Source organism: Thunnus albacares, chromosome 2 (assembly GCF_914725855.1).
Source record: "Thunnus albacares chromosome 2, fThuAlb1.1, whole genome shotgun sequence".
In the NCBI taxonomy this organism is placed as follows: Eukaryota; Metazoa; Chordata; class Actinopteri; order Scombriformes; family Scombridae; genus Thunnus; species Thunnus albacares.
The window spans coordinates 995304-1018227 of NC_058107.1; the positions used below are offsets into that span (position 1 = coordinate 995304).

The window sequence follows — 22924 nt, forward strand, 5'->3', positions numbered from 1 at the left end:
TTAATACACAGCACAGCAGTTGGAGTTTTTTTAATCATTTTTTTAAAAAAAAAATACAAACAGGAAATCATTTTTCAAAAAAGTCTTCTAAGAGCAGCAACACACTGAGCTGATTATTCTTGGTGCTGTGTGTCACTAGGAGCTAATGATTGTGCTTGTGCTGCGCATAAAGACATTAATGGACTGAAATAAAAATTGTGGAAAAAGTTGTGAATGGGAAAAAAAAAATGAAAATAAATTGTTGGAGTGCCCCTTTAAATCCCCATCTACAGGTATCAGAGTGACCAGTGACATTGTGTTGTTCTCTCCAGTAACTGACTCATTTCATCATTTCTTCAAGTTACATTTCAATTAATACAACCATGCAGCAAACCATAAAAACATGATGATGTAACCCTTTGTAACTGCTGGTGGCTGATGCAACTCGTGCTGCTACAAAGGACGCAACCAAAAATTGGAAAAAAAAAAACCTTAATTCTATTTCCCTTAATGCAATGTGTGCTTGTCCATACCATTAAATGTAAACTCTTAAGCAACCCTGCTCTCCATTGATTGTGTTGCTTTGCAAATGGAGATTCAATTACGCTGTTCTTCCAAGTGAGCGCAGAGCAAACGACATAGAAATATCAATAGTAGGCTGCTCGAGGGACAGATGCAGTGGAGGATAAGCGAGAAAGCCGGACCTCCCTCGCTGTGCACTCGTTGTTAAATTACCCAAGGTTAGTGCGGCGTACTAAAGACGGCTAAAGCAATTAGTTTTCCACCAGTTGGTCAATGGTCAGAGTCTGCAGGCGGGGGGAACCGTTGTGTATACAGCGCTGTTTTAAACCAGATGGCAGCAAACAAGACTCACGTCTGAGCATGAGCAGTCATGCTCAATACTACTACTGGCATTAATGTGTTGTGTGAAATAACAGTTTTCTCATCTATGCTTTGAGACATCTAAACTCTTCTTTAGAGCTATATGTACTTGTTACAGTGCAGGTTTGGATAAAAGAGCAAAACTCCATCTTTATCATCACCAGAAGAGTAATAAAAGAGGCTCCAATCAATGCTGCTTTTACAATAAGTGCAGCAGTGTATTTTGTAGCACTTTATGTTCCTTAAGCAGAAGCAGCTCATGGGGATTAGAAGAAATGACACGGGTTTAAGGTTTTATACTTTAGATTTTATGTAATCCATTATGCCTCTTAATTCTTGTCAGGATATTTGTCTTATTTTTTTACTTGTGCTTTTTTACTTTTCTTGAATGAGACAAGTGTTTTCTCTCTATTCCTGTCCTCCCCTGTGGCGGGTAGAGGCAGAACAAAATGTGGAACATTCCAGATGCCACTGAAGTGCAACAAAAATGTCTAAAAATGATTTTCGAAAACCTTTTTGTCTGCAATTACCATTCTGCTTTCCATAGAGCCCTGAGGGCTACTCATTACTCAAGGACTTAAGGTAGTGATGGGCTACATTAATTTATTCCACACAGTCTGCGTATGCGGCGTGCATCTATTCACCGTGGATGCTGCGACTCTTCTACAGAGAATCACTGGTGACATTTAGTGACTGTGGTTTTACTTCCTGGTGTTTCTCAACCACATGTTCGGGTTCTGTTTACCGACTGAATAACCACCTGGTGCACAAATATCTCTGTGTTTATTCCAACTAGATTTGACAACTCCAATTATTGATTTTGCATTAATTAGGCATTATTCCAAATTCATATTGCTGCAAAAAAAACCTTGATAGAGTTTGTAAATAAGTGCCATTGCCTATTAATCATGTTAAAATGTTCATTACATAAAAAAAACACTCCATTTCCACTCTCACTGGTGCCGGAGCGAATGCTTGACTTGCTAGCGGGTGACGTTAAAAGCTTTCTAGTGTTGGGAGGTGATTTCTCTAACTTTGCAGGGGATCTTTGACTTGCAGAGCGGATATGGATTTCACATGCCCTGAGCACGGCTGAGAGGCTGACGAAAAAGAGATGACTCTTATCTCAGTGTGTGTCCCTCTGCTGAGAATCTGACATTAAAGTGCCATTCTCAAAGACCGAGGGAAGCTCTTCTTACTTATAGCAGCCGTGCAATTAGTCTCTGGAGACAAACTTCTAACTATGCTTTTTATGAAAGGTTATTGGTGAATAAATGTGTTATAAATGATGTGGTGATTTCATCAATTAGCCAGTCAACAGTCAAAATATCCAGCAGTAGTTTTCAGCATTGTTTCATATCATTGTTCTCCATTTGAATCCTTATTACTAAAGGCTTATTGTAAATAACTATTATTTTTATTATCAATTAATCTGCCAAATATTTTTTTCAATTAAATGTCAGATAATAGTGAAAGATGACCTTTATACTTTCTGAAGTTGATCTTCAAATGTCTCAATTTTTCCAATTCTGTCTCAAGACAAAGACGACAAATCCCCCACATTTAAGACTCTGGAACCAGTAAATGTTACTACAACAATCATCTAATTATCAAAATAGTCAGTCAACTCTACCTTACTGCACCTCTTAGTTAATTGGCACGTCAGTCATACTACACACATTTTACTTCAAAAATATTTTTGCAATTTTAAATAATTTGAGTTAATAAAATAATAAAAAAAGTAATAAAAAAAGCTTAAAAATGTTTTAATAACTATATAATGTATTGATTTGCTTTTTCGTGTGAGGTGAATATATTCTTCCATTTTCTGACCGCGTTTTCCCATGATGCTTCGAGTGTTGCAAACAAAAGGTGTAATTGCCGCCACAAAGACGACGACGACGAGCCGTCTCCATGGCGAGACAGCTGTAAGGCGTTAAGTGAATCTGCGTGTGTACAGTCACGGATGTTTGCACTATAGCAACCGATGAGCGGACACCGATGACCTCAATCACTTTTCAATCTGATGAAATGACGTAAACTTAATGATTATCATTTTTATAATTGAGCTTTATTATAACAAAGTACTGGAAAAGAACACAAGTTAAAAGGTATGTCTTCTCCGTAATGGACTTAATTAAAAGTAAAAAGATCAGCCGTTTGCTTTGTTCAGTCTTTTGAATACAAAGACTCATGGTTCATGGTTGTACAACATATACTCATTCAGATTATAATTAAATAAAAGGAACATTTATTAGATCTGTACTCCTTTGCCTCCGATGTGCAGGTAGAGGTCTGTACTTGTTTTCTGCCAGTGTAACACACAGCATGTGTCAAATGTGATGGCCAGAGGAAATCTCTTTATAACACACTTCAAAGTACTTATAGAAAGACGAGGAAGCATGACTGCCATCATGACTGCACACTGGTTACCGCTAAGCATCCAATTAACAAGAGAATCTCTTCAGACAGCATTCATCTGGACGGCATTTCATGTCATAAACTATAAGAAGAGACACCAGCGGCTGACGTGAGACGTTCCCAAACACGCAGCAGCTTCGGGCCGGTGCACGCCATATTCTTTCATAACTACTATTAATTCAATCTAACACTAGTGCAGCTTAAGAAGACAAACAAAACAAGCAACAAAAGCAACATTTTCCCGGGATGCTGTGTGGGCACAAGCTGCAGCAAATCAGCAAAGATCCAACATGGCCCACAAGGTTGAGATGAGTACATGTTGGTTTACATGAGAGGGTTGAGTAAGCCGCAGCGGTGCTGACCCCGGAGAACTCTGAGATTGTATCAAAAGCCAAAATGAGTTTCAAAAGAGGAAATTTCAAGCATAAAAAGAAGGCAGTAGGAGGATGCCTCAGGCACAAGAGGAACTGACGTGTTATATAGCAACTACCCGCCAAGACAAAGCAATGCAGAGCACGATGGAATATTCATATTCTAAATGCTTTAGCAGGTCACAAGCCAGGCTGTCAGGACCTATAAGTCAACAGACAACCAGTTAAATAGCCAAACTCTGTACTCATTAAAACACAGTAACTAATGCATTAGTCAGTGATGTACAAAGCCAAAAAAAAAAGTTGTTGTGAACAACCAGCGGAAGGTTGGAGGGGGAACACATACCAGGTGTTTCATCATCTTCCAGCTAAGAAACTCGGAGGAAATAGCAGCAGCTGTCTGCTATCATCAAAACATGGCTACCTCATTTTCCTGTCCAGAAGTCTATCTTGAAATATGCCGAAGCCCATCACTGCACGCTGTAAACTAATGCCTGATGTCTCTGCCGCGCCGGTGACAGGCTTTAAATGTATTTTCATATTACCCTCCGTTTCACAGTGGCCACGACTGTCGAGAGGCTGGTTCTGATCATTTGTCAATCCAGGTTGATGCTTACAGTGAGTAATGTTATATGAGAAACATGGCTCATGTGACTAGTGAGCGAACAGACTGTCACAAAACAGATAGACCATAAAACAGGGAGGCGGTCAAGAAGGTGCCTTTGAGGAGTAAAGCAAAGCTGGGAGCTTTCTAAAATATTAAAAATGCATGTGTAGCATTTTAAAGCATCCATGTACCATTGTCTAATTTATTGCTGTGCTTTGTGTGGGACCATAATAAAACCATGGTGGAAACGACTGGTAGCCTCCATCTCACACTGCCAGTGATCTTTCTGAAACTACAATCCTCATCAATAGTGTTGCTTGTGTCCCTGCCCCCCCCCCCCCTCCCCACCCCCTCCTCTCACTGTTATGTTATTCTCACCAAAGTTTCCATAGCATCGCACCTCATTTCTGTTCATAATAAAGCTAATTCATGGTCAATGGACCCACTCAACCTCTCTCTGGCCACATGAACCAACAGCTTTTTCACAAGACTTTTTAGTTTTGCTAATTTGTGTTTGTAATTTATTGGGAAGCATTATTGATATACATTCAATGTACATATGATTAGAAAGATCTATGCTCCTCACCATTGGAAAGTTACATAACTGGCAGGTTTTCATTACTCTCTTGATCTGATGTTCTTCCTGTTGAAACAGGATGTCTGAATAGTGATAGTGCTACTGGTTGAACCTTTTATGGATGCCTATGTGTGCAGTATGAGGTTAAGTTTAAAGATATTTTTTTCTTCTTCCATAGGGAGTAGGAGTATAACAGGAAGTTCCCAGGGGGGAACTTTAAAACACCACCAACACTGAAACAGTAGCTAATAGTGTAAACCATGGTTTAGAGGTCAGGAAGATCTTAATTGTTCTTGGTACATATACATATACTGTATATGTCTCAGAGGTATTGTGATAATGATGTTTTGCTTTTATAATGCAACAGTCCATAGAGCAACTTTATAAAATACTATATCAACACTATCATACTTTACACATGGATGTCCAGTTAGCTGAAGATCATTACAACGTCTCTTCTGTCTCATCAAGTCAATGAAAAATTTCATCCAATTTAAAATATGATTGCGCTCAACCACCATCACCAATTAATTGATTAAAAGAGGAGTCTGGAATACATTACCGCCTTTAAATTTAAAAATTATATACCAAAATATTTTAAGCAATCAAAGCCTCCTGTATTATTTGAAATGTGAGTTCTTGAGTGTAGTATTTAAAAGCCCAACCACCACAGGCCCATACATTATCATTGATGTTTGTATGTATGCACTGTCAGAACATTTAGCTCTGATTTACAACAGTCCCATGCCATTGCCGTAGCAACAACTGTAAAAAGTCACATCTGGAAAGCAGTCCACAGTGTGATTTGTTGGGCCAGTCGGTTTGGTTATCTTTCAGATTTCCTCATTCTAAGCTGACTTGTTTGACTGGTTTCATCTGACTGTCTCTGGGAGGAAATTATGTGAAACTACCCTCATGAAAACTGAAAAGTTTGAACTGAAAAAGAAACTTTTCTAAGGAGGAAATGTACTTTTCCCAATGTACAAGATTTTGATCAGGAGCCAAATTTAGGTCAGTCAGTCTACCAGTAAAACGGCAGTGTGGCGCTCACTCCGAGGCTTTCACTCTGTGGGCTAATCCATGTGTGACAAATACTGTTCTGTGAGCAATATTTTAGCTATGATTAGACTGAGTTAGTCCAGTAATTATTTGCAGATCAGATTGGAGTTTTCAAAGCAGCTTGATGCTAAGACATTGTGCTCATTCGTGTTTAAATTGTGTGGTGTTTGCACATGTCTAATGTGAGTTTAAGCTGCAGTTGATAATCTGTGAGTGACAAAATATATTTGCAGGTGAATAATTTAGTAAATCTCGAGGCATATTAGAGGCTTTTTTCACACTCTGCACTTGTTGAGCAAAGCAGTTTCTCCAAGTAATTTATACATGATTGTGTTATCTATGGTGTGCTATCAGCCACACAGGAATCCATTTTTCAGTCTATGTAACAGTTGAAGAAACACAAGTAGTAATATTCAAATGTAGTATTTTTTTAACCAGTATTGTGTACGTTCCAAACAAATCTGGTAATATATGTTTACTTGCTAAATGAATCATGAACAAAATGTGTTGAAAATGTAAAATCACCCACACACTGTGTCATCTGTAAAGATGTAAAGGCAAGAAGAGAAGAGAAGAATATTCCCACCTCACATAACAGCTTTCTGCCTGTGATGCTTCTTTCTGATTGTTCTTGGCATCTCTCTGGGCATCAACCTGCTGTTAAAAGGTTTGTGAGCCTACAGCGCTGGAAAAATGCAAGTACAGCAAAGCGAAACATCACGCGGGCAAGGTGACACGGAGCTGGCCTGTTTTCTGTTGAACAGTGACGTTCTGGTTGGTAAAGCTGCTGCCGTGCTCTGGTTACTGCCTTCAGATGGACGCTGGATTCATGTCTTGTTGTTGGGAAGATAAAAGCAGCACGATGCTCCCCAGTAGGCCTGTATTACAACCAGTAACAAATCATTCATAACTCATTTACGACTGTAAATACATCATTCAGGGCTGTAACTGACCGTTCCTTTTATTATGGATTCATCTGCCGGTTCTTTCAATTAATCAATTTATTGTTTTGTCTATAAAATGTGCTTATTATAATTTCCCAGAGCAGAAGGAGACATATCCAAATTGCTTATTTTATCTGACCAACAGTCCAGAACCCAGAGATTATGAAGATTAAAGCAGAGAACAGTCACCTTGAGAAGCTGGTACCAGTGACTCTTCTGATCGATCATCAGAATAATTGATTAATGGTGTAAGATATCGAGGACAACAATGTTCACTCACCCAATAACATGATTATCATGATCACTATATGTCTGCCACTGATATTACTATCGAACCCCCTCCCTCACCCTCTCTGCAGCACCTCCTGTATGTCAACCAACGGTCACAAACGGTGTGGTCCAATGACTAACATGCGGCCACCAGCGAGGCCCAGAGGTCCTCCAGGCAGGTAGGACGGGACACAGTGAGCTGAGACTGTTACCCGGCAGTCCATTCATCACAACTTGTCCTTCAGCACTGTTCTGTCCCAGTAGGTCTGCTGCTGCACCATGGATCAACAGAGGACATGTTTGAACAGCTAACCCAAGGCCATGAGAGTGGGTACAGCAGCAGCAGCACAGAACCATCAGGGTTGGCATATCAGCAGCCATACATCAGGTGTCCAAAGAAAAATACCTGTGATCTATGTATCGAGCAGGGTTTTCTACAACTACTGGCTGTTGAATGGAGCCAGCTCACGTTGCTGGGTTACCATCCTGACTGTGTTCTTAGTTAAATGAAATCCTGACCTTCACACTTTGTATCTACGCTTTCTGATTTACTACACTCCATATTGGCCTTAATGTAACAAGCCAAGAATAACAGACACCTGCAAATGCTCACATCAACCAGGTTAGAGCTTATTTGGTGAAGAAAAGATTGTACAATGAAAACAGAAGGTGTTGAAAGGTGCAGCGTGACACTCATTTACATCGGTGAGATATTCACTAGGAGACTCCAGTCATTCAAAAGGCCATTTACTGGAGATCGGCTGACATAGATTCCAGCCATGACCCATACATCAAGAGGACATGTTTTTCGATAACAATATTGAATTCTCTCGGAGTTGATAAGCGATGAGGTCTCGCCTTTCACTTGACTCTGATTCTATAGAGCTTCACACCCAGATGCTATCAAAATGCCCAGCAATGTGATATAAATAAAAGTCTGTGTGTGGGATTCCTGATTACTACTGTGTGTGTGTGTGTGCACGCCGGCACAGTCGTGCACACACACACACAGTAGGCCTTATGGCGGCTTGGAGGATTGCTAAATAGGATGCTATCATAAAGCAGCCTTGTAAAAAGCTCATCTGGTGCTCACCATCTGTAAAAACACAGATATGAAGAAGTTCATGGAGCCTGCACAACCTGACACCTCTAAATGTGGAGTATATTGCGCTGCTGATGTGTCGCCAGCGTTTGCTCTGCAGCAGCAAAGGCCGAATGAATGTGAGGAACACACATTAGCGCCGCCGTGTTCTGCTCCTACTGATGCTTGAGAGTAATTGCACCACAGTACAAGTGTAATTAATTACAATTTGCAAGCAATAAAAATGTGTTTATTTAGAGCACATGTATGAATCTTCAATGAAGATGATGTTCAATTAACAGCTGTGAATATTTAAGCTCAGTTTTACTGTTGTGTGTCTGTAAAGAAACAAGTTATCACCCACAGACAGATGGAAAAATCTACATGCTTGTTCTTTCTATTCACACTACTCCTCTATTATTTATGATGTAGGAATATTCCACCGATATTTACATTTCAATATATTTTGCTCGTGCTGTCTGGGCTTTTGTTTTGACCCGTGCAGCACATAATATCACTATTATGATAGTGTCACTGCTGCACTTAAACAATATGGACTAAATGCCTAAAATGAATAAATATTGAATGAAATATGAACACAGATGTCTATTAATCTCATCAGTGAGACAATACACCTCATACTCCTCTCTGCTATCATTATACAGTAGAGTGAATCCTCTGCCCACCATCTTTAAATCCCAAGTGTTTCTCACCCTCAGGGAGTTCTTTCACAAGTACTGAAAAACAAAAAAAAACATGAAAATCCTGGAAAGAAGAAAGCTGTGTCCACATGCAAAGAGCTGCAGTCTAGACAGGACTGTGTGAATGAAGACGTGTGGCTCTAAGAGACTGATCTCCCGACGGAGATGGATGAACGCTATCTGCAGCTTTGTTACATGATTTAGCAGTGTGACTGAGAGGGCCTTCTCACCCTCTCTTCTGATTGCCGTCCCCTCAGATTAAAGTAGGATGGAAGCTGCAGCGTTCATCCAGGACAGATTAGACCATCATGACTCGAGCGTTTTTCTGAGGAGTTTTAATTAACAACCTGCATCAAACACACCGACTCTCAGGAAACGGCAAAGTTGAGGGTGAAGGAGCAAAAAGGAGCAGATCAGTGAAATGTCTGCTGCTGTTTGTGATTATTATAAATCATTACTAGTGAGGTGGCTGAACTGAAATATAGCTGCAGCTCTCCTTCTCATTATCAATGAATCTGCAGATTTTCTTCTTTCTTGATTGATTGATTTATCATTTGTTCTATAAAACTGCAGAAAATGGTGAAAAACGTCCATCAACATCTCTGGAGGCCAAAATGACGTCTTTAAATATTATTTAATGTGTTACTTTGACTGAAACCTCCAGCTGTTGACTTCTTTTTCTTTTTGTCTCTTTAATTTGCAGTGATAGAAGCAGTGAATGTTCACATTTATTGTTCTTACTTAATACACGACTTTATAATGAATCTATTACTATTAATATCTCCCAATTAAAGTCTGTCAATTAACTAATTAATGAATCAACTTCTCACAAAACCACGAGCAACATGTTTCACATTACACATATTCATTTGCTACTAACTAAAACTATTAATGTTTGTATATGATATAATATCATAATAATATGTATTATCATTGAAGCGTTGTTATTTCTGACCTGATATCAGACATCCTGAATATATCAGATCTAAATGAGATGCAGCAGCTGGAGGAAGTTGAATGTAAGCACCATGCAGCCACCAGTAGCGGGACGGGAGGAGCCAATGAGCTGCAGGCCTGATTGCCGACTACATTAAGCCTCTTAGGCAGCAGGTTGATGAATCCACTCGTTGAAATGTGAAGGTAATAGTCTTGACATAGCAAAGACATAACTCACAGATTGTACCTGCACAGTCTCCCCCCAGTGACAGCAATCCCAAGTAGGAGCTGGTCCAATATGAAAAAGGACTTTGCTTTTATTACCATCATCATTACTGTATATCATTTCTGAATGTACAGCCATTTGGTTTCATTTAAATGTAAATCTGGGCACTGAACTGCGCACGTTGTCACCCACGGCAGCCTGACTATGATGATTCATTCTGGGATCGGCAGGGAAAATATAAGAGCCCCTTTACTTCCTCTGAGGGAAAATAACAGATTTGACCTTTGTCTGTTTTCATGAAAGCCCTGTATACAGCAAAAATAAAAAACCTTCAGCTTTTTTATTTTTTCTCTTGAAAACAAAAGTAGCTTCAATTTTGTGCATCCTTTGTACTCTACTGTTTTTTTTTTGTTGTTGCCTAACCTGAAGAAAAGAACAGAAGGCTACAATCTGCAGCAGAGGGTCAAGGTTGAACTACAGCCGGGAGAGAAGTGCGGTGTCCACATGTCGAGTGAGGTCGTAGCGACAGGCAGGGCATCGCACGCCATGTGGTGAAGGCATCTACAGGAAGATGTTTGCTGCTCCTCCATGGATGTATGTATGCACACAAAATGGAGAATCTCTCCGTTCACTAATCCCACAACATATTCCTGTAATCATATATAGCATCAGGAAAACCTGCGCATGTTGAATTACTGGCAAATGAAGTAGGTGACTTCAACAATCCTCAATCAAATATCAGATAATCCCCTTCCTCATTATTTCTCTTTCTCTATACACAGCTGCTCCCTCACTAAATCACACATCACATAAATTAATCAAGTCCCAAATAAATCAACAAGAGCCTCATCAAACGCCAGGTTTTAAGGGATATTACATATCAGTGCATCCATATGTATGCAGGCCTTCATTAGGAGATTCATACATGGAAACAGTTGATACTTAATATAGTCATCCAGGCTCAGGAAGCTGTAACCCGAAATATCTCTGATGTGTGGCTGTGTTTTATGACCAACACGATTTAAAAGCCTTTTAACGTTCCCCCCCCCGGGGCCACGCCGTGCTCGCTCGCTGCCGTGTTACACAGGAGGAGCCCTCGTTCGTGACCCCTTGCGTGAGTCTCATTCCCAGCCGACGGCCCCGCGAACATCACCATTGATCCTTAAGAGCTTAAATCTCGCTGAGTGCGAGCTAGCGCTGTCAAGTCCCGCCGTGCCGGGCTGCTGTGTTTCTCTGCTGTTTGGTTCATAGAGTCAACCTTGTGGAGAAATGTCCTTGTGACACCTGTCGTTACATTTGTGGCCTCTGAGACTGATGTGACACGCAGAGAAATGGCAACACAGAAGGCGTTGTGCTGTATGTGAGGAGCTGGAGACAGTTTGATTCCTGCAGATGGAAGAGAAGCATTAAAGGTGCAATAACAGACTTTTAAGTGCATCAGTGCGAGTACAGTCCCAGCCTCTTTAAATGAAGCTAATTCCACACAGGAAGTGACAAAAACAGCAGCGAACAACACAGACTGTTTGGATCTTTTGCCTTTTTCAACTCTTTGATTATGATTTAATGTGTAAAAAGCATCACTGAAGAGTTCTGGCTGTACTTTTACTGATGTCACCTTCAAGGATTCCCCCCAATTTTAAAACTCTGACATTCAGGAGTATTTCATCATTCATATCGTGCATACCTGCTTTTATCTACTGCTTACATCACTTGTTGTCAACCTGGGGGTCAGGCCTCCCAAATGGGTCACAAGAAAAATCAGAGATGTGGCAAGAAGATTGATTGGACAGGAAAGAAGAGAAACACGCTACATCTGTGTGTGTAAAATTTACCTTTTCAGCCCCGTAAAACGTCTTCTAATGAAACAACCTGGGTAGGAGAATCAATCTCTGGTCAAACTTCTTACACCTCATGAATACATGCACATGGTGGTGAATAGTAGGATTTATTTTACCAGCCAACAGGGTTGAAGAGCCAAAATACAAAGCTGCATCGCAGAATTTACTGTTTTCATTCGCTGTGTGTGAAACATAAAAACGGAGCGACTACTATGATCAGCTCACAATTTAGCCATGAAACAGAAACTAGATTTCACCAGTGCTTCTCACCAGATTCACCAGCACACTAACAGACCCGTGTTATCCAGTGACTGTGGTGAGCAATGGAGTTGTGATGCTGTTGACCTCAATCGATTACAGCTCTCAGATCAGCAGCGTGGACCCCCATCCAGTGAGTCTAAATCACAACCAAATACCATCAACTATAACCTACATTAATACCAGGCTGGTGTGTAGGCTGCTGTATCCTACTGGTGACACAAACAGATGACTGAGAGGCAAACAGATCACTGTGGAGCCGTGTGCTTGTGTTGTAAAATAGATGGAAATGGGCGAGTTTCAGAGCAGTGTAGAGTCCCTACAATGAACATCTACATCCTTTCTATTTGTTCTTTGTTATAAGATAAGAAATACAACATCAAACTGGGCCACAGAGCGACCCCCACCCACAGTAAGATATGTCTAAAACATGTTCTTCATCTTCCTGTCAAACACAGACACAGACGGCTTTAAATCACTTATCAAATGTTCCTGAAAAGCCCGGAACCCCACTGAAATTCAGCCCTCCCGCCCTTTCAAAAACCATTTTTAGGAGGGTCAGTGGTGCTTCTCGTATTTTGTGCTTGAATTCAACATGAACGCCTGTCCCTGCGCCCTGGTGGAGCCTGGACCCCCCCCTCCCTCCCCCTCCCTGACCGACACTATATCCACTACATGACATGAGGGAGAGGATCGCTTTAAAATGAAGACAGACGTTCACAGGTTGAGTACAGTAACTCACAGAGAGAGAAATGCGTTGACATGCCTGTTGCTCAGGCTTGATGCCTGCTGGATGCAGCGCGGTCATTAAAAACACACTGCAACAACTGAAACTGTGAAAACCGGACAATTAACATCGATTTGAGCGGGATTCAACACCGGGATGTGGAAAAAGAGAAACAGTGCGGGAACTTGACAGTGTAGCTGTGTGGCTTGATGAATCAATATCAAAAAGGCTGTGCTGCGCATTGAGACACACGAAGCTCAAACTGTGGCAATAAGTCCGAGGATGAAGCAAAAAAAAACACACCTTACAAATTTAAATATGCACACTGTTATATTTGCAAAGCATCAAAAATATCAAACAGCTTCAAAAAAACATGAAAGAAACGTGACAAGCGGTGCGTAACCACGAGGATGGCACAAAAAGAGGAAAAAGCCTTTAAAAACCAGTGACACCCAAAGTAGCCGTGCATGCTCTTACCTTTGCAGATGACGGATACTGTGCAATAAACAAGGAGCAGGAGGCCCATCACGGAGAGGTAACGTCCTTTTGTCAGCGCACCCATACCGCCGCGGAGCTGTCCACGGGTCCGCTATAGGGCTGACGCTGCTCCGGATCCCCGCTGCTGCCTCCTCTCGCCTCCTCCTCCGAGCTGGACAAGTTCCTCCTGTAAACCCTGGCAGGGAACAGTTTGGCGGTGTGGTAGTAGAAGAAGAAGAAGAGAGAGGAGTGGATGGCTTACGGGCTGGACTGTTAATCGAAAGGGAAGAAGCATCTTCACTTCACTTTTGCTGTGCGTGTGTACGCAGCGGGTGAGACGTGCGCTCCGAGTTTACCCCCCCTCCGCCCCCCCTTCCCCAGGCTTCATCATCCCGAAGCTGCTGCGTGCTAACCAATGGCAGAGAGAGAGAGAGGCGGAGAGGAGGAGACCAAGGGGTAGGCTACATGTAGGCCTAATCACTAAAACATCACTTCCATCTGTAATGCAGCAGTCACAAGTCCAACACTGCATCACTGTCACGGTCACACTGGAGAACACTGACCAGAGGAGGAGAGAAGATACAGGAAACTTAGTCAAATATCTAAACCTGCTGATAATTATCAGGAGACAGTGGAGTCAGAGTGAGACACAGAACATAGTAGCTCAGGAAGCTCCTGACTGCCAAACACATTTCTAAGAAACGTTGGCATCCTTCTTCTGTTACACAGTAATAATTAAAGACTACAAAACCCCATCTGGGGCCAAGAATAAGCCTGGAATTTGTTACTGTCACAAAAATCTTTTTAAAAAATCATAAGCACTCGGATAATTATTTAAAAAAAAAAAAAATCACATTCTTGGAAGTTGTCCTGCTGCAGTGCTGAATGAGCAACAGGGCCAAGCAGGCAAAGCCAGACCCTCAGGGGCCTGAAGGCTGCGAGTTCACTGTGTGGCAATTAGTTTCTGGATTTTTGTTGAATTGCTAATTTGTTTGGTAATACTGTGCACACCACTAAAGCACCATATAAAGTGAGATGATATGAGACACCAGCATTTTTAAATGATCTAGAGGACTCTTCTTGCCGGGGGGGGTGTTGAGTTAAAATCCAGTTTGAAGGACTTTACTGTTTCAGTTTATCTTTACATGATCAGTGTGTGCTTAATCAACTTACCACAAACTAATGACTAATTACTAGTCAATAGAGGCCCAGAGCTCATTTTTGGTTATTATTTTTGGTGCAGAGATTTTGCCAAATAACCTCAACATTTACAGTACTGTCCTCCCTACATGTTTAGATTCTTATCCAGTATGCGATACCATCAGGGAGGCGTCTGATCGCTCCCAGATGTATTCATGACATGACGATGACCCCGAGCAGACAGCTAGAGTCATAAAACAACAAGAAGAATGATGAGTCCTGCAGCAGATGGTCTCTGATCTCAACATCATGGAGTCAATCTGGGATTAACATGAAGAAGCACCTGAGATGTTCTAAATATGTTCTCTCCTCTTCGTTGGATGTGATGTTTCAGTGTCACACTGCTGGACTCTTCAGGTGGAGGACAGAAGACTTCAGCCAAGGTCAACTTGCTCTTTGCAGCTGGCAGTGCAGGTCAAGTAGAGCCACCGGACTCTTCTCTTAATGGTTTCTGATGCACACTGAAGTCTTTGTTTTCACGTCTGTCATCTACAGTTTCATTTGTCTACATTAATGACACATGTGACAGTTGAATAATTACAACAGAGAGCAGCTTATGGCACATTTCTCATGTGGCAAACATGCAATTATAACACATATGTGCAGTTACAAATAATTCCCCTGCAAGATGCATCAGATGTAATGTCTTTGTTTCATATTCACTGGAAGACTAAAGGCTGAATGTAGCCGCCTGTAAGGAAAGAAATACATTTCTTTTTCTGTAATGAGAATGGCTTCAAATATCAATTTATAGATATAAATACACAAACTGAACACTGAGGCAGGTAACCTTCAGCACATCAGAACGCTCAGATTATAATATGTAGGTGCTTCCATGATAATAAATATATCTTAATTCATTTATCAAAGATAACTTACATTAACAGCAGCCATCCTGAGATGACTGGTGGTTGGCAGGAGGCCAACACTTAAATGTTGAGAATTAAGAGCAAAAACTTCAAGGTTTCCTGCAAATTAAGTCTCATTTTTTTAAATTTTTTTTTTTATACAAATCACACATCTTTATAAGATCAATGTAATTTTACATTCATATTGGATACTAGTTACATCCTTGAATGGACAATCAGCCAAAAGAAAGAAATCAGATATTCAGAATGAAGTCTTTGAGCATGAAGGCCTGCATGCAGCCTTGATTCATCTGTGGACTGAATATTTCTGTATCAGAGGAATCAGAGGTGTCCCGATCATTATTGTTCTTCATCAAAAGCTGCAACTGCAGCGCAGAATCTCTCCAAGTTTGTGCTTTGCTTTGAGTACTCACAGCTATGCAGAGAGGTTTGCTAAAGCTATGCAGATGTTTGCTAAAGCTATGCAGAGGTTTGCTAAAGCTATGTACGGGGCTCCACATGAGTCAAATCAAGTAGATATCTTTCAACGTTACAGTCTTTTTAGTGCCAAAGTCCCTCTTTTTGTTACTATACTTCCACCGCAGCTCAACAGGGAAACACAAAGAGGGAAGCTCTTTTAGCATTAGAGCATGTAGCAGCATATTATTGCGTACATATAAGAGCCTTTTACAGGGTTCTTCTTTCTAAAACAAATCATCTGGAAACATGAAGGTGGAGACTGAGTTTTATTGTAATGTTAGATAAAATCTGCTAAAGACAGTAAGTAATACATATTTTAATAAAAAAAAATGTTTTTGTTATTGTTGGTTGTGTGTGTGTGTGTGTGTGTGTGTGTGTGTGTGTGTGTGCGTACACATTTCAGTTGTTACTTATAACATATATCATACATAATTACAGAAATGTGCACTGACTAATGAAAAAGTGCTGCCTGCAGTCTTCTCTCCACCCTGAGGAGGTATGTGTGTATGTGTGTATATGTATGTACGTCCTGGTGGCCCCTGATTGGTTGTGAGATTGAGCAATTTTCCATTAGGTACCATTTACCCCCTGAAGGCAGGCAAAACGTACGCGTACTGTGGTGATGACTGTAAAGTGAAAGCAGCTGCTAAGTGACCACCACTTTTAGAAACCAGTAACCTCGTCACTGGTCACCAGCAGCTGGCTCTCTGCTACCACTGGTCACTTCTGTGGGAAATCTAAGACTCATTGTTTCAAAAATGAATAAGAACTGGTGCAGTGCCTGTTTGGAACAGGCCCATTGCTTATTATTTCTTGAGAATCGCATATTGATATTAAACATGTTGTGTGTCCAAATGACACCACATTCAACAATGCACTTCCCTGAGTCCACAGCAACGCATCTGCCAAGTGTGAAATAGACTGGATGAATGGTTCTCCAGACATACGAAGGGCATACATACATACAGACAGACAGACAGACATACATACATACATACAGACAGACAGACAGACAGACAGACAGACATACATACATACATACAGACAGACAGACAGAGATTTCAGGTGGTGCATCACTGTAAACTGCATATGTGCCGATCGAGAAAGCTTGACAGCTGTTGCAACAGTAACTAAGGTGACTGCAGCTCAGAGTCGGTTCTGGAAGCTTCTGAACTCTGGAACAGGTGTGACAGATGTTTTCTAAAAATTCAACATATGATTTTAGACAACACATTAAGACAAATTTGATTTTATTACATGCCATAAAGGGAAAATGAAGGAATTATGATAGCATATTAGAGTCATTATAGATAAAAATTTTTTTTTAAAAATCATGGAGCCGGGGAATGGGCGTAATATTCCAAGAAAAAACTCAGAATTTCCAAGATTAAAGGCGCAAATTTACAAGAAAAAAACTCAGATATTATCTGAATTGAAGTGGTAAATTTAAGAGTAAAAACTCACAAATTTACAAGAAAAAAACTTGAATATTCTCTGAGATTGTAAAGTCAAAAATTTGCAAGAAAAAATTGGGAAAAATAGGGGAAACGATGGATGTTCTTGTCAAGGAACCACATTGCTTCACATTGCAAGGTTGGATCAACCTCATCACACCACAGACACCGATCGGTGTGTATTACGCCTGCAGTGAATGACTGGAAATATTGGTGATTTTAGCCCAGAATCACCACATTATCATAAGCATCCAGACTCTGTAGAGACATTGAGGTAAATTGGGCCTATTCAGAAGAAAACAACAAACTGATGTGGATGAGCTGATAGCTTTTGTGCATCAGGAAGTACAACGCAATGGACAGATGCAAGGATGTTGCTGGTTACATCTATGGGCAATTCAAATGGGATCAGCAGGACACAATATGACAGATCATCAGAGGAATCGGTCCTCAAGGTGGAGCGCAGCGTCTTTGGCTCCAGCAGTACAACACTAAAGGGCCTAATGCCCTTTGGCACATGGACTCCTATGACAAATTAAAGCCATATGGTAGAAGGATTAATGGATGCATCAATGGTTTCAGTCGTTAGTATGAATATTACATCTGCTCAGAAATAGGAAGTAAAAGAAACACTAGTGAAATTTGTTTTCTCTCTCTCACACACACAAACACACACCCAACCCCTAAGTTACTGTTTCATAATATGGTCTCTTCTTTGCTTACAGTACATTATCCCTGGTGGGGGTAAGCTAGGTTCAAGCCAAATCTTAGTCAAACCAGTCGTAGCCAACGGGCAAAGTCAAGCGCAGTGTTAAAGTACCCTACGGCCTGATCTATAAGTGAGAGGCAATAATACAATACCCGATACAGGCTACACATCACCTCTGGTGTAACAGTGGTTGTCCTGTGCAGAAAGAAGTGGATGAAGAGTTGTAAACGTGGAACACCCATAAGATTAGACCACAGGCCAGGCCACAGCTGTACGATGCTGAGGACAAACTCAAAACAGTGGACATCGAGGAGATGGCTGTGTGCAAAGACAAATGCACAGCCAAGAGTCACTTCCCTGGTGAAGAGACTGTTTTCCAGCTCTGTGTTCTGTTAGTGCAGGAGAACGGATGGATGCTCCTACACATGCTTTTGATTCCGCAGAACTGGACTTCCCACTTAGAACAGCCATACTGCAAAATACCCAAAGATGGTCTTTACTTGTCCCCATTTATCAGTTACTCTGTTGCCTTCCTATTATTACATTATATTATATTAATATATAATATTTATGCAGGCATATCAATGCAAGTAAAGCCTACTCACCAGTGAGTCCTGATATATTCACAGAGACAATAAAGTAACGTAAAGTGGTTATAAAATCATTGGCATGTTGTGAATGTAAAGCAGAGACATTATAAGAGATGTGAAAGCTAATCATGGATATAATAGTCAGTGTTTGTGTAGTTCAATCAGTTTTAACTACATTTCACAGTAGTTGGGTGATAGTTGTAATCTCAGTAGCTTTTTCAGAGGAACTTTGGGTCATGTAGTTTAGGTAGTTTCCTGCAGCCTGTCTCCTCCTTATAACACACCCATAGATGTACCTGAGTGATGTTTTGCCCTCGTCACTAAATCAAACATTCAAATACACCCAACACTTCACTCTGTGTCAGTCCAGTTGTTGCTCCGTGTAACGATGAGATTTCAGACTCAGACTGGAATCATTTGTAGTTTAGATGTAGCTGAACTACTGATTCAAAGTAGTTTTAGTTTGACAAAATACATTTTTGTAAGTAGTACAATGCAGTTTCTTTGTATTAAACATAGTTGATCATTTTGTAATAAAATATACAGCACTTTCCTCAAACAAATGGGTAAATGGGTAGAAAACATGGAGGTGCAATTCCACTTATCTGAGCCCCTCAGCAGGTAAAGAACAGTCATGTGTTCCTTCAGCATTAGACAAGATAGAAACTACTGGTATAAACATTTTTCTTTATCTTTGAAAAATAATATATCAAATATATATTTGGTATGAAAAGTCATTTTAAATTCAACTTACTAGGCAAACAGTGCAGTCCATCCAAAACCATTTCCCCCTCACCTGGAGTGCATCTGTCCATCCAAACAGCTTTGGAGATTTCAGCCGTAGAGAGTCTGCCATCAGCCCAGTACAAAAGAGCTCAATGGGTCTTCTTTTGTGGTGCTCCATGCACCAAAAAGTTACCTTGAAAAACTCAACAGCAATGTCTCTTTCCAGAAATCATGATGCGGTTACTCAAGACAATCCACAGTTTCATTAAGAACCATCATGGTGGGCGTATTTCAGTAGAAAATACGTTGCAACTGTCCACAACGAGGTCTGTGAATTATTGTGAGTACACATTTCATGATTTCTAGAAAGAGAAATTGCTTTTTCACATATAATTTTTTAGTGCTCTGAGTGCTATAAAAGGAAGCCCATTGATCTCCATTGTATTGGGCTGATGGCAAATCACACTGAAACTACCTGGATGGATACGTAGCACTCCAGGTAAATGGAAAAGATGTTTTTTGTGGATACTGTTATTTCACTCATATCACATGCACGCGCCTGGTTTTTATGTGTGCAGGTTTTGAAACTAGTTAAAAGCCGTAAGAAACTAAAAGTTAAAGCCCGTATGTGTAGGATTTGACTTGTGGTTGTATCATAAGAAGACAGATAGAACAGGATGTCATATAACCAACCATCTCTGACCATAAACTAGACTGTTTTCAGTGAAAAAGAACAGTACTGCAAAAAAGATAAAATAGTAGGAATCACATTCTTATCTTATTAACATTGACATCAGCAACATATTTTACAGAGTCTTTAGTCTTTATTACAAGGACCATGCACAGAAAAACATTAATCCTAAAATGAGAAGAGATGATTTACACCAGATTTAGCTATTAGCTAATTTCCATCTGTGGTCCCTGGGCAGGTGCACACAGAACAATCAGCAGACACTAAAAACATTCATTTACATGCAACACCATTACATAGTCTCTATCATGCTAACAATTATGCAGACAAATCTGGAAACACACATCAACATTTAAATATCAGCACATTCATCCAGCGATAAAATAACAATTCATTACAATTAGAAATCTGAATCATGATCAAATTAACGTCGACGTGACTCGTCGCTCAGTGTCCTCGTTTTTGTACCAAAGAAAAAAGAATAAAAGTCTGTGCAAGTTTTAAGCTCAGCTGGAAGCATATTCCAACGTTTGATGGCCGTAAATCACAGAGCGGCATTATGCTCACAATGACTGTACTTCCACCAATAACTCAGGTGTAATGCACTCGCTTTATCACTTGTGGCCATTCATTTTAATTACTGGATCCTGGAGAGAGCCTGGATGTAGCTGTGGTGGGACAAACAATTAGCGGCTACAATGGCTGAGACACCTATCAATATAGCGAACACATGTCCATGTACCTCTCTTTAAAGGGCACCTTTAACACATAGTAGTAAACAAACAAAAGCCATGTTCACATTATCCTTGAGGTCCAACAAATGTGTTGAATGTACCTTTTTACATCCATGTTTGCTAACTTCTGGACTACTCCCATACCTTTACTATGTTTCTTATTACAGCCACTAACTGTCACTTAGTGGAATGGCGTGAAGTCGGCCGAAGGTAGGTGTATACTATCACCCATGATGGGGAGCCACTCATAAAAATATTGTTCCAGTGGTCAAAAACTCTAACTCAACATCTTCTTAATAGAACAATGGCTCTAAACCTCTTTGCAAAGACACAGACTCTTTTTGAGTTGGAGAAAAGTAGGATTATGTCCATCTAGAGGCCATTATAGGACCTGCAGCTTAAGGTACATCCATGTGATGCTAGCCTTTTATTTCTAATGTTACTTACAAAACAACACAGCAGCACTCACTGATCCATCCTCTTATGTTTGTTGTATTGTGGACAGGTCTTTGCTTTGTACCAGGTCTAATGTTACTTCAAAATATACATTATAACATCATAAAAATATTTTGTTGGCACATATAGATTTAACACAGTCGATGAGATTATTTCTGCAGAATTAAAACTGTGTGTGCTACAGCAATATAACTGTGCACACAGTCACAAAGAAGAGGTTAATAAGATAGTTTCAGCTAATTTCTTTTGCTAATATTGAATATTTACCTGTTTACTCTGTTGGTGGACCATTCTACTGTGATGCCTGCAGAGGCTTGGGATCCCTGAATCAGAAACAATAAAAGAAATATTAGGCTACAATAAAATATAATTATACAAGCAATATCAGGATTCCCACCTGGTGAACTGCTGCTGGCATTATTAAAACATTCACGTAATCTGCAATATGAAACAGAGACAATAAGGCAAAATTTAATTTACCTGATAATTGATACACTGTTGGTAAAGTGCAAGATGATTCCCTCGGTGTGCATAGAGTCAATGGTCCGTTTCTGCAGCAGGCTGTGGAGGATGAGGACGTGTGGCACCATGGAACAAATCCAGGAGGAGGCTCAAATATCTGACCTTCAGCGCTCTAGAAGTCCCGAGCTTATCTCTCAGCAGCCTGATTCAACTCATATGAGTGAGCAGGTTATCGGTATGTTCAAACATAGCATTGGTCACAACACCATTATGGAAATTACATCTTATTGCACTTGGACTGGTGTTGCTGTGCCAACACTGCTTACTGGGTGATGATGATACAGATACAAAGAGAGCAAACCACACACTATCTGCATTTGAACCACTGCTCACACATGAATATATGAAGTTTCTATCACACACAGGATCTTACTATTATATTTATAGGTGTTTCCGTGTCTGGTTAGATCTGTGCATGTATGTACAGTATGTATGTTGCAGCACAGTTCAGGACAACTTACTGGATGTCTTTAACGTTGTTGTTGGTAAAGTACAGACTTCATGTAAGCCTCAACGTTGCTTTGCCCGACTTCATATTAATTACACCTTTGATATATACTTTTCTTATCAGAAACAAGTCCTGTGAAAAGACCAAAACCAACAATGAATTGATTCTACTAACAAGTGCTGCCTTTGTTGCCAAAGTCTGATACATCTTATTCCTCTGCTGGTCAGAAAGTATGGACCTTTTTTCTTGTCACAGCAGACAAAAACCCAGGTGGAACTAATTACATTAATAATGGAGGTTCTATTCAGTTGTTCTAAGAAGCCCTATCAGTGAGCCATCATTTAAATACAGGGCTCTGGAACCAGCCTAAACTAAATGTTGGATTTTTTTTGAGACAAAAGAGGAAAAGGCTGGAGAGTGTGCGTGGTGCAGCATACACAGTTGGTGTCATGCACCTCAGTGAAAAAAAAAATCATGATTTGACAGAAAAAGTATCCACAGGGATTTAAATGTTATACCAAGACGGAACAAAAAGATGAAAAATAAAAGTTGGTGACAAAAGATGGTGTTTATTTTGTAGGCCTAGGGTGATGTGCTTATCTTCAAAACCAGTTCTTGATTGGATGAAAAGGGGGCATTATTTTCAAACCATAACTGGCAGATAACATCAATCATCCACAGCTTTTATATTTTAAAAAGTTAACTGTATTAA

General features: G+C 40.3%; 1 protein-coding gene and 1 long non-coding RNA gene across 4 annotated transcripts in view; both read right to left on the bottom strand.

The window, feature by feature from the left end:
* unc5db (unc-5 netrin receptor Db) overlaps positions 1-13688 on the bottom strand; it is a 185444-nt gene extending 171756 nt beyond the window's left edge. For 2 of the 3 annotated variants that reach the window (XM_044362146.1, XM_044362144.1), the window contains exon 1: positions 13355-13682. In XM_044362146.1, the coding sequence (XP_044218081.1) occupies positions 13355-13439 (85 nt within the window). In that variant the 5' untranslated portion in view covers positions 13440-13682. Of the gene's footprint in view, positions 1-13354 lie in introns of all 3 variants that reach the window. The other variant, XM_044362152.1, reaches the window with a different exon arrangement.
* Positions 13689-20214: 6526 nt separating this feature from the next.
* On the bottom strand, positions 20215-22006 carry LOC122989471. Its single transcript, XR_006405076.1, has 3 exons — positions 21723-22006; positions 21510-21565; positions 20215-20720 (listed from the first exon to the last, which is right to left on the bottom strand). It is a non-coding gene; the product is annotated as an uncharacterized LOC122989471 (long non-coding RNA).
* Positions 22007-22924: the final 918 nt, after the last annotated feature.